Here is a 12715-nt window from a genome sequence, read left to right on the forward strand (position 1 = left end):
ATTCGTACAAACGCTACGCGTATTAACTTTTTACTATATATATGTCTTGTACGTACCAAGCAAACGTTTCCTATAGATAGGTACTACGTACAATGTACATTTTCAGATTTGAAATTTGACCGATATTATCGCGACAGTCGCGTCTCTTTATACCGCTAATGAAGTTTCAAACGTACGACATACGGCGGATAATAATGTCACCGATGAGAAAGTCTCACGACACCAAGACCAATGATACTTGGACCAAACGTCCGAACGCTCATTCGCTTCTTTTCACGAGCGTTGTGTACGTACTTTCCGAGTTTGGCATAACTTTCTGAAACACCCTGTATAAGCAAGTACGTATACCCACACGAATGGAACCGATATAATCGTTTGGAGTCCCTTTGGTTGGCGCGAGACGCGATCGATCATGCGTGAAACGGCTGGAAGAGCACTCTCTGGTTACGTATCTACTCTCTGTACGTTCCTCGACTTACCGGTGGTGCCCCAGAGGAATATTTCGAGAACGAGCCGATAACGATCTGTGTCCGTCCCGCGGCTTCGTTATCCGATCCGTATAGCCGCGTAAAATAACTTGCAAATTACGATGTGTGCGGCTCGACCGTCTCATCGTCCCCTTTCTCGGCCTTTTTTCAACAGGCTTTCCAACGTTTTCCACGGCTTTTATGACAGCCTTCTTCTTCTTCCCTTGCATCGGTTCATCGATAGGTCCGTGTTCACGTACGGAAAGGACTATCGTATTCTCTCGTACATCCATAATATCTCTTCCTTTTCTCCGCGATATCCACGAGCCGTTCGTAAGCCGTTGATATTTATTTTACTCGTTCTTCTTTTTCTCTTGGTTTTTAACTTTTTTTCCCCCTGCCCCCCTTGCTTTTCGTTTCCTTTACTTCTTTGTTCTTTGAGAGGAACGATATCGCGATGCTTTTGTCGAAGCCACGATAAGTATACGGTGCGCGCGAAAATCTTCCGTACACTCGCTAATTTAGCTTGTCGCGAAGGATAACACCTTGCGCGCGGCAATCTCGTTTCACCAACTATTTCGTATTACCAACTATTTCACTCTGAGCCTTCGTAGCGATGAATCTCCTCTACGTTTATCGGTCGAAGCTGCCACACTAACGAGAGGAGGATCCGAAATGTTGCTTTTCGATCTTGATCTTGGTCCCGCGGGCTTGGCTAGAGCAGAATCTCTATCGTCGCACGTAGAACCGCGCATGTGGTTGTTTAATAGTTTCAAAGATGCGAACCTGAGAACGAAACGGTGTTTCTCCGGATACCGAGATGATTATCGCGACTAATCAGATTTTAGCGTGTCGAAAGGTTGCAAAGATTGAATTTTTTCTTTTATCCGTGATCGAGAGGATTACACTTTCCTGGTAGTAAAAAGATAAGCGAGTACCGAAGTTAATAATGAATTCTCCTTAAAGGTAAAGGAGGAGTGCTCGAGTAGATACCTGTGTCTTTCTATCTTTACAGTAAAACAGATATTAGTTATGGTTGTTTGATCTTTTACTACGTCAAGTTACCTGGAAGTTATGCATCCTTCTATTCGTATCCTTCAAACTTGATTTCATTCGTTTATTCGTTTCGATACCGTCGATCGAGGTTTCGAGTTGTAGGTGATTTTCAAATTTCGAATTAAAAGAAAGGAAGAAAACGACGGTCGATCGTAACGTTCCTTCTTCACGAGCAAATAAAATTCTGATCGTTATTATTTTATGGATTCGCGCGAGTAAACATATATTCCAAGTTTCACTTGATATTTCTTATCTACCTACGATTCAATTTAATGTATTAAATTACGTTTAGATAAAGACAAGTTGCGTGCAATTCTTTTTGTCGTCAAAGGCATTCGTCAAAGTTGACCCTGGAAAATCGGAAAAAATTTCTCGGAATCTATCGTTACTTTACGAAATTACCAGATCGAATACTGATTTAAACGTCACTTAGTTGACACATTCGGTATACTCGAGCAGAATCCGAAATATACCCATCACGTCGATTTTGATCTACTTTCACGAGGTAATAGCAACTTGTTGTTATTGCGTGTGAGACGTAAAGTGTCTGATCGACAATTTCAGAGACATAAGTGGTTGAAATGATACACCTTACGAAGTGTTAATAAAACTTGAATTGACCAGGATGAAGGCGGTACAAGCGGGCCTGTTGGTAGATCCCGAATCACACAGGATCCGATCCGGTTTACATGATATTTTTTGCTAATTGATTCCTGTTTGCAATGGCACCAACGACGCGCAATAACGAGTGCCTGATAGTTATCGTACGTGCGTAGAGTTACAAACAGCAACTTTTTATTGGCACGATACGATACATTAACGATTCTTAGTGATCGAAGAGCATCTTCTAATCTTCTGTAATCTTCTAATAACGATGTTTAGATAAAAAAAAAAAAAAAAAACGGGAAACTGCTTGACAGAAAGGTACATTCGCCGTCGAATAATTTATACAATTGTTTTAGTAACCTAACCTCGACGCGTAGCTGGAGATTACGAGTCAAACCTTGTACGTCGTTAATTGCCAAAAATCAGCGATTCGAGTCAAAGCCAAAGATTCACCGACGTTGTTACAAAGCGTAGGAAATGCAAAAGAAATCTCTAGTAAGAACGAAAAAAGAAAAGTATGCCAGGCTAACGTCCCTTATCGCTCGTTGCTTTTTCACGGTCTATGCTCGACGAAAAGCCGGCGCGGAAGAAATCAGCAAAAATGCGAAATACCAAAAGAGCCGGGAGGGACGGGCCTAATGAAATCCTTCGTTTCACCGAGTCTCGTCTTCGAACCGTGCCTTTTTTTGCCCCGCGACTTTCAAATCGGTCGGCGGCACCGGCCCCCTCGCATCGGCAACTCGCGTCTCGTGCGCAAGAAGTTCGGCGACAAAGCGTATCGTGTACGGCGAACAAGAATTTTGCCGAATGGATCGGCGTTCACGGTGGAAACCGGTATCCTGCGTACGAATAAAGACATAAATACGACTTGTTCGGTCGATCGAGCGTCGATCTACGCTGCAGAAATCAGTTTTTCGGCTGGTGGATCCACTGCGCACGCATGCTCGCGCACACGACGCACGCCCGCGATTATACGACTTGATAAACGAAGATCCACCGACCATACGGATTTATCGCGGTCCTGACAACATCTTTCGCGATTCTTCACCGTGAAAGTGCCGCGAAAGATCCTAGATCTCGCTTTATGTTCATGAACGATAGTCGTATTCGTCGTTGGTTGTTCTTTTCTCGAAACAATACCATCTCACGCGAACGATAACGCACGGTATACTCGTCTTCGTTCCTCTCTAGATTCGTTCGTTGCACTGCGCTCTGCTACTGCGTCGCGTAACAACTATCGCGACTCGATATTATTTACATTGTCGTTATTTAGTCTGAGCCACGCGTGTCACGTGCTATTCTCCGCTGCTAAGTATGTACGTGTGTACGTATATGCCCGGTCTGTGTGTATTTATCGTATGTGAGATTTATCTCGAAGAACGCTTCGAAGCTATGAATACGCGCTCGCGTATACATTATGTATATTTATTTTTGTCCTTTGCGGTTTTTTGTGCTATTTGGATAGAGATGACGAATCGCTCGACCGTCCACTTGTTTTGTAAATTGTCATTCGTGTTTGTTTTGATTTTTTCGTCTGTTGTACGGTGTCCGATTTCGTCAGAGATAACATCGAGACGAACTATTGCAACACGGGCTACGATACAATGTAGTATTCGTTGATGGTTAATTAACTTAAATAAATGATTTTATTAAACGTTTAGATTTTGTTGTATATACGTAATAAGCACGTATATTTCGATCCACTTGGAAGTCGAATATTACTCTTCGCTAGCGTCTTCTTGTATTAAAAATTGTCCGAGATATCTAGCCTTTAAACTTTGTTACGTTGCGTGTCACGACAAGAAAATATTATTACAGTTTGACGTAAGAGACGAGTTACTGTTAGAATTCTTAATGTAGCACGCGACGAACCATCGTGAATAATACGACGGACAAATATTCCCGAAGAGTATCTTTTTTAAATTACAGTAGTATCGTATACGATATTACGTTCTAAAAAATCATTTGAAATTCATTTGCAATTAATATTCGTGAAGTAACGTTTCGCTGATAACGTAAAGGACGTAAATAGCAATCGTTCTTCGGATACTTGACCATTATGGTACACGTCATAGTTATATTTAACTCGCCATAACACAATTCCGTTTAAATTAGCATCTACTTCAAAACATATCATTATAACACGAACCTTAAGAAAAAAAAGACAGTCTTTGGAAAATATACTCTTCGTGTTTTGCGTTCAAAAATAACATCTTCCTCTCAGATCGTACATAATATTTACATTCTTGCAACAGATGTATCATCTTATGTTGCGTAAGCGCAACCTCTTTCGCTGATCCAAAATTTTTAATAATTTCAAAATCCATATTCATAATTCCGATATAAATTATTACGAAATATCTGTCAAGATTTCTTGATTTTTAATTCACTTTCACGCAACTATAATACCGCATAAGTAGATACGTATACCTGTACAGTAGCTACTATAAAGTCTCTTGGGCCACGAACGACATACTTGACCATGCAATTTCATTCGTGTAATTCGTTAAATATTTCATCCATAATACACCAAATGATCTACTTATATTCGTGACGACGTCGCGACGCACCGCAAACGCACCGTAAAGGGGTTAAACTTAAAATCGCGTCTCGTAGTTACCAGTTGGGCCTCATCAAGCAAACAGAGAAATTCTATTTAACATGGTCAAAGCGAATCGTCATTAGCCTCGCCGAAGTTGCTCGCAATCAGGACTTCTCTTTGCCACACTTCACGAAGGTAATAAACATTATTATCACGAGCGTTGCTGTTATTATTACGAGCGAGCTCGAGATACGCGTGTTTCGCAAGCTGCCGTGAACTGGTTGGCGACAGCACCGAGGACGAGTTAAAATTCCTAAGAAATGGGACACGTTGTTTAGGCTACGGGGTGTAAAAGTGTACGGAAACGTCTTTCGGTGGTAGTTGTCTCGGTTGCAGGAGTTTTCTCTTTCTTCCCCTCAGGAGCCTCATCCATCAGTTACTTAATATTTCAAAGCAGCGTTCCACGCGACCCTCTTTCTCTCTATTTTTCCATCTCTTTCCTTAGAGGAGGATCCGCGAGGAAACGAACGGCGCCGCCAGTCTTTTAAAAACCTTAAAACACCACCGGGTCGACACATCCACGCCACTCGGTCTGAGAGTAAAGTTTTCAGACTGCTCAGGGATATTAGGCGATGGCAGGCACAGAGAACTACCTAGTGCTACGCAAGGAGAGAGGAAAGGGTCGCGAGAGAGAGAGAAAGAGCGAGAGAGAGAGAGAGAGAGAGAGAGAAGGTGAAGCGACGTCTCGCCTCGATTTCGGTCGGCAGGGGGTTGAGGCAAATCTCGCGGGGGCGTCCCTCCGCACGAATTTCAAATTTCTCGTTTCACGCGATCGAATGGGATTCTTCCCTTTTCCTGCGAGCACCTGCTCGAGCGAGCGGCCCTCCGAATCGATTTGCTCTCTGTCGCACGCGAAAGGTTCTCGCAAACACCGATAAAAGCTTCTTTCTTCCGCTAGATGAATAAATACGCGATCGGACGCGCCAGTCGACTTTCTGCGGATTTCCAACCTATGCTAGCTACGTAATGGAAAACGTAAAGAGGTGTGTTTCTTTTTTTCTCGTTTTCCTTCTGGCCGCGTGTGAAACGATATAGATGTAAAGGACGCGTTCGAGATCGTTGCGCGAAGGCATGTTCGAAGCTGAGAATAAGTTCAAAGCGAAGAATGGTAGGCGAAAACTCTTCGAGACGTTGCTTTCCTGTGAAATTTGTAAATTCGTTTGGAACGATACTAAGGAAAAATCTGCTCAATTTTGTAGGAAGAATCGAACGTGTATTTAAGTTCTGCGTTCTACTTCCAGGCTTAGATTATATAAAATATGTGTCTGTTCGGAAATTTTGAAGAATTCAAACGATTAATTGAACAACACCTCGTCATTTAAATTTAACTGACTTTACAAAAAATTGAATACCTTTCCTATAAGAAATACAATCATTGAACTGACGATAATACCGAGTATATATCTGTTATAAATAAGTATTGTTTATCACAGTCTCGTTAAATTACCTAACAGAAGATTAAACGTTACACGTAACTGCTAATTTCAAAATATTTCAAAAGCAACCGCTATCGGTCATAGGAATATTATGTTTTCGTCGTCTTAGTTTTTTGCAGTTCCAAATTCAATTTTTCTCGCAAAAGCGAATTTTACGTTGTAATCTTACTTTATGGTAAAATTAAATATCTGTCCCTTCCGAACTACACCATTATTTTCAACGTTCCTTGTAATCACGTAGCATGAGTAACGACGAATCGAAACGCGAACCATCGCACGCTGTTGTCGATATTAATAGATTGAACGTTTGAAGTTGTGTAACTAGCAACTAGCGCTGTTAGTAGCTTCCAAGTTGGCAGACTTTTGTCTTGTGATCGTTTTCATAGATTCAACGCGATCAACGGTCTCGGCATGATCGCTCGTGACTTCGAGGAGTTGAATTGAAGGCAACCATAAAGATATAATTATAAATAGAGCGAGGCAAGACGCTCTGGACGGTGTTCGGAACTGGCATTTGAAGATGTTTCAGGAATATCGAGAACGTAATTATCCTGTAATTACTGAGCATGCTCTTGACTCTTGAGTAGCGTCGTTCGCGGAATGAGAGGGCAGTCAGTGGTTGGCCTTGTGCGGTAATTGTACTAATTATTACTGCTCTCCTCGCTCTCTCCCCCTTGCTTTCGCCTTAGTGGCTACTTCCTCCCCCGACAACCCAATTACCCTGCTGGCCCGTGCGCCACTCGGAATTTACTAAGACCAGATTCAAGAGATCCTTCATTCACGGAAAAAGAAATTTCTCCTCGACGTTATTTTAATTAAACGCGACTAAGCTCGACACCGAACATATCTCTAGTTATCCATCAAATAATACGAAAATAAACGTTCGAATCAGTTGCATTCCAAATTTTGCTATCTTATCTGACCCACTAAACAAATCTTACTTTTCAATATAGCACGATCAAACCTGTATCGAATTTGAAACGGCCAAATTTGTTACATGAAGCGATAACATGAATTTCCCTTACAACGTTGAAATACACACATATATGTATATATACGTATACATCTATATACATTGAAAATGAATCCATTGTAAAATTAATATAACAGTGTAGTAATGTTTAGAAAATCGGTTAAATAAAAATGTAATGTAGTTGTGTTATTTTAGCTGGACGCACTATAACGTATCTACGGTCCTGAGGCCACTGACGTGACCTCAGGCGGCGATACGAAGAACGGAGTACGCGCGGGTTGGGTACAGATATGTATGCAAGGGATTGAATAGGAAATGTAACCTATTTACGTTAATATTTACCTGGGTTTTGTCGTACGCTTCGAGCTGTTCATCCGCCTTCTGTTTATCATAAAGTAACCTGGCGAGGCTCCCATGTGGCCTATAACTTCTTACGGCTCTACTCGTGGGTGAATCCTGATTGACAGCGGAACAGGTAGTCAAATCCTTGACGTTGCAGGTGCACCGTGGTACAGACACGTCCGCACCCGCCATGCCCACGAGCAGCACGTTAATGACTGCTAGTCACCACACGCGCATCATATAACCATACCCCATACCCAACACTGTAATCACTTTGGTATATGAACAAGAAAAATACGAAAGATGACGCAGTTCACGTAAACACGTCTAGCACGTGGCCATGTTGGCGATGGTGGCGACGACTACAGGTTGATTAGCGAATTACGTTTCCCGTAAGCAGCTACAGTCGACGATGTAGGAACGCGGAATGACGTTTAAACCATCGACGATTTTCCGGCCAAATATGATATTCGACACGTGTATTTATCTTTCATTTATATAATATAAAGCCAAAACGATTTCAATAGTTTCGCAAGTAAAATAACAATTCTCGATTGAAATGATTCGTTAAGAAGACTTGAGTTTCACGAATGGTGCTTGATAATACGTCGATAAATCTGCGGAAATAAACAAACCATTGCGACAATTATACGACTGTTACGAGACTATTGTTCGTAACTAATCTTCGTTATAATTGATTTCTGAAAGTCCTTGGAAAATTTTATATTTTTATACTGTTATTAACGACAATTACTTACTATTTAAATGATTATATATGCTTTCTTTATTTATATGGTACAATACAGACTGAAGTATAGCTATAGCATAATATAGTACTAACAATAGCAAATGATACTTATTAAAAAATACTGATAAGCACACTGATTAAAAAGATTTAGGTGACGAGAACATTAACGACTGCACAATGTCTTCGCAATTAAATTCCACTCCTTTAAGTCGCACGGTTTAATTCACACCTAACCTTGATTTGAATCTCATTTCAATGCGGTTCTTAATAGACTTAATAGATTCTAAGTGGAAAAGAGAATGCACGATCTCTTTGTTGAAGTATGAGACAAAGGTAGCGAAAGAATAGTGATTGAGAACAAGAAAGTATGCAAGCGTGAAGGCGAGGAAGAAAAGGACGTATACGAGAAAAAGACAGTGAAATGAATAGAGGTTAAAGAACGCGTCGAGGAGAATCGCGGAACATCGACGTAGTTCTTGACAGTGGACATAAACATACCAGTTCGCATTGTGAGTCATAAACATACACATATACATACAAATGTATTTCACTGGTGATCATGTATTCTAATATCACTTTAGTTATTTTATAATTGATATTCTTGTCATTTTAGCAATTAATTAAAAATATTAGAAGTTGCACGATCTATGGTTACATAAAATTGAATTATTTATCAATTTTTAACGAGTACTATAGACGATGACGTTGATGGCGTTTCTCAACAACTGCTGATGGGTCCTCCCATTTATAACTACTGTAAGCACACGTCTTGACGCTATGTTTTTCATCGGTGTTCTCACCCCAAAGAATTTTACCGTCATACATAAAAGTTTTACGTGATATAAATACGCCTTAGAGAAAATTTCTTGTACACCGGAGTGCATCGATGAATATTTCAAATACCATATTGACGTACTGCGCGCGCGCGCGCGCGAACGTTTCTTCCTCCCTTATGCTCCCCATATCGAGTACTGATAATTCATTAATTTATGATAAGCTAGCCTCTCGCCTACAACCTGCATCTCTCCCACCTCACCCCATAAATCATTTTCGCCGCTGACATTAATTGCACGCCGCCCCTCGTTACTGGGAGAAATGAGATTTTTTTAATTGGCAAATTTTTCACCGTAGCTGACACTGTGACACCCTCTCTTGGGGTTATCATTTCTTTTTTCGTATTGCGATTACATCACGCAAAATGATGTGTATGCGTTTCGTATGATATATATATATATATTTTATATGAAATATTTTCCTTTTTTTGCACCTATGATGACCATGATTTTTAGTTTATTACTAAATGTAATAAAAATACTGAGATTAAATATTAATGCATTTTAAATACATAAGATAGGAAAAGTCGAAGTGGAAGTAAAATGACAGAATGAAAACTGTATGCGTCAAATATAATTTTAAAGATATACATATACTTGTTTAAATGATCTGTAAACCATTAGTTATATAACATATAAATTCAAAGCTTAAGAAAAAGATACAAGACTACCAGTTCGAAATTAATAATCCATTAATCCAATTAAAAATTTTAATAAAGCTGATGTATTGTGATAAACTTCACGTGCGATATATTTAGTACGAATACTTAAGGGTATTATCTCATTTACTAAATAATCTTAATCTCTTAAACAACTGACAATACGATATCATTATGTGAGCAAAAAATGTAAGATAATGAAAGTTCTCGAGTTGTACAGCAAAATCGCAACATTCTCATAAAACTATTCGTCTCGTGTACAATACTGTACTTAATTTTACGATCTTTTTTTCAAGTGGTTTATTAGATTCCGAAGCGCGTTGAATCGCGGAAGGTTAAAGAAGGATGCTGCCGCGGTGAGTTGTGTGAGCTCTAACTTGTCCGCGACATGTTTGGACTGTGACCGTCACTTAAAGCTTAAACATGTGGTGCACGTGTCTCCCTTACAAAGCACGCCGTGCCACCGTCCCGTGGTACATTCCACCGATTCGAATCCCTAATCTTCCCTCCGGCTATTCAGAAGTTTCACATACGTCAGGTACTTAAGGAGCTGGACATTAGTGTAACGATATTGTATTCTATTTTTTTTTTACCCAAGGAAGACGATGTACACGACAGTGATCGTGCTTACTCACTTATATTTGATGAGTAAAAAGAAAGAACAGAGTTTCACAGCACAGTTTATATGAAAAAAATTTGTTTGTTATACTTTAATTTAACAATACAGGAACAAGGTTCAATAAATCTTACTATAATTCTGTAATATTACCAAAAAATTCCCTATATTCTAAAAAAATGATTAGAAATGTATATTTTTTTCTATTAACCATCTGTTTATAATATTTACAGCATTAAATTCTAAAGAAAAAAAAGTATTTTCAGGCAGAAATGGAGAGTTTTGTCGTTTAGAAAAAGTGAACGTTTTTAAATATTGATCTAGTATTAAGATATCACTGAAATTTATCTCTCGTCGAGTAATTAAGAAAGATTAATAGCCTGTGTATGGATATCGACACGATAGCTAATAATTAGCAGTTCACAGCTGACTAGATTAAGTTCCTCGTAGACAAGTTTCCGTAAATGTTCCAAATGTCACGCGTTTGTACGGAAATTTACATAACTTTCGCTACCGCAATCTGAAACGGCAATTAGTTCCTTATCAAATATTGCATCATACTTTTCTGGTTTTAATTTTTAGTACCGTTCTATAGCATATGCGAATAAAACTTCATAAGTTATTTTTAAGTATATGAAACCTTGATCTTTTCGTTTTATTCATAAATTCGAAATTTCAAAATTATTTAAACAATGTTATTGAAGTATTCTATTATTTTTTTAAGTGAACGCGGTTGGACGACATTAAGTTAACTATAAATCAGAAACGATTAAACTAAAATCCTTTATTCATGAGAAAGTGATTTAAAACGTTTATGTGAACGGGGTAACTGCTGAAAGCACCAGTTGAAAATGTCAAGGTAAGAATACTAATAGCTTACATGTATAAAATAATTCGTTTTAAAACAATGTAAGACACACTAATTTTCACGTAGGTAATATTTACTCTATAATATAATATGATCATATCTGTTATTTCTATAATTGATACAAATTATCACTTTTTATTGTTATTTATAATTATTAATTAATGTCACGTGAAATTCATTTGCAATAATGCAAGAGAGTATTCTTATAATTAATTATACTTAAAAGGTACAAGGTATCATTATTTATTATTTTCGTGCAATTATTTTTACTTAAAACTCTTAATTGCAACTTACCGCTTAATGTATCAACGTACCTCATTTTACATAATTAGAATGCCATCTGTTTTACATCGCCATAAATCTGTCTCTCTAGAAAAAAGTGGTTTCTTTGCAAAATCTTCAACTTGATTTATTTGTCTCTCCTTCTCTTTCAATGAGAAACTTTATGAACCTAAAAAGTGAAAAACAATTGCATAATAAAGAAGTCGGACGAATCAATTTTCATTTCCTTTCTTCATAAAACTAAATATTTGCACACATTTATATGTTTTCTAAAATTGTATATTATATGTCTCTAAGACTACGTGATTAAATATTCTAATATAACCTCTTTCCTTAAATGTAAAGTGCTAAATTGCTTACCTTTCTCTCAGTACGAAACGCATTAAGCTTTTACTATATTATTTTCCTTTCATCGTGAAGGGGCCTTCAAATCTTCAAGAAAACGTTCTATATTATTTTACACACTTTACGCGTGAATCGTGAATCGCCAATGTAAGTGTAAGTGAAAATTCGTTTTCCACCGAGGGGGTATCGTTCAAGGGAGAGAAGACGTTGTTTGGTGTTCCACGGTTGGAAGGGCCTTAACTCGATAAGTCCTCACGGTACCTGAAGTGAGCTCATAATCGTGAACGAAGCGCGCAACCGCTTATTACAAGCGAGGGCATTGTAAATTTGTAGGGAAGGAGGTTAGAAAGAGGCCGAAACGAGAGAAGGATGGACGCACAGAGAGATCCAGTAAGTTGGAAAGAGAAGAGAAATAGAAAGGAAAGTGGTTGAGGGAGGCTGAGAGGAGTCGAAAGGACAAAGCAGCGCGAAACGTGCCCCCCAGCCGTGTTTCCGAAGTTCTCGTTCTACGTTGAAAATTTATCGTTTGGCTCGAAGAGAAAACGCAGGCGATCGGTCTCTGTGTGGTTTTATTGCGCCGTTCTCGTCGATCGACAAATCCAGATTTTACCGAAAGCCGGTGTTTAAGATAATAAGGACATTTTTTTAAGAACGCGTAATTAGCGGTACAGGGAGTGGGAAACGTTAATTAGCCTCGGCAGAGGTGCAAACCGTTATTAACGAAACTCGTACGTAGACACGGACGCGGATGAACAGGTCGCATGCGTGTGCGCGCGTCGATGAATTATCGTACCTGTAATTACGTAGCTGAAACCCGTGGTTTGTGTGTGTACAATCGTGCTATCGGGCGATATTCTAAAAGCGGTAAAACGGGTTAAATTC

At 39.0% G+C, this 12715-nt stretch overlaps 1 protein-coding gene and 1 long non-coding RNA gene across 3 annotated transcripts in view; both read right to left on the reverse strand.

Moving 5' to 3' along the window:
• The window catches only part of LOC138178287 (protein-L-histidine N-pros-methyltransferase), a 41027-nt gene extending 32898 nt beyond the window's left edge, over positions 1 to 8129 (reverse strand). Inside the window, exon 1 of the mRNA XM_069109975.1 lies at positions 7483 to 8129. Coding sequence (XP_068966076.1) covers positions 7483 to 7674 — 192 coding nt within the window. The 5' untranslated portion in view covers positions 7675 to 8129. The remainder of the gene's footprint in view (positions 1 to 7482) is intronic.
• Positions 8130 to 10482: 2353 nt separating this feature from the next.
• On the reverse strand, positions 10483 to 12641 carry LOC138178147 (uncharacterized). 2 transcript variants are annotated; one of them, XR_011172613.1, is made up of 4 exons: positions 12627 to 12641; positions 11849 to 12094; positions 11521 to 11657; positions 10483 to 10858 (listed from the first exon to the last, which is right to left on the reverse strand). It is a non-coding gene; the product is annotated as an uncharacterized LOC138178147 (long non-coding RNA). The 2 variants fall into 2 exon arrangements; XR_011172612.1 differs by lacking the exon at positions 12627 to 12641 and having other exon boundaries at positions 11849 to 12495.
• Positions 12642 to 12715: the final 74 nt, after the last annotated feature.

Source organism: Bombus flavifrons, chromosome 3, assembly GCF_040668555.2.
Source record: "Bombus flavifrons isolate JBK064 chromosome 3, iyBomFlav1_principal, whole genome shotgun sequence".
Taxonomy (NCBI): domain Eukaryota; kingdom Metazoa; phylum Arthropoda; class Insecta; order Hymenoptera; family Apidae; genus Bombus; species Bombus flavifrons.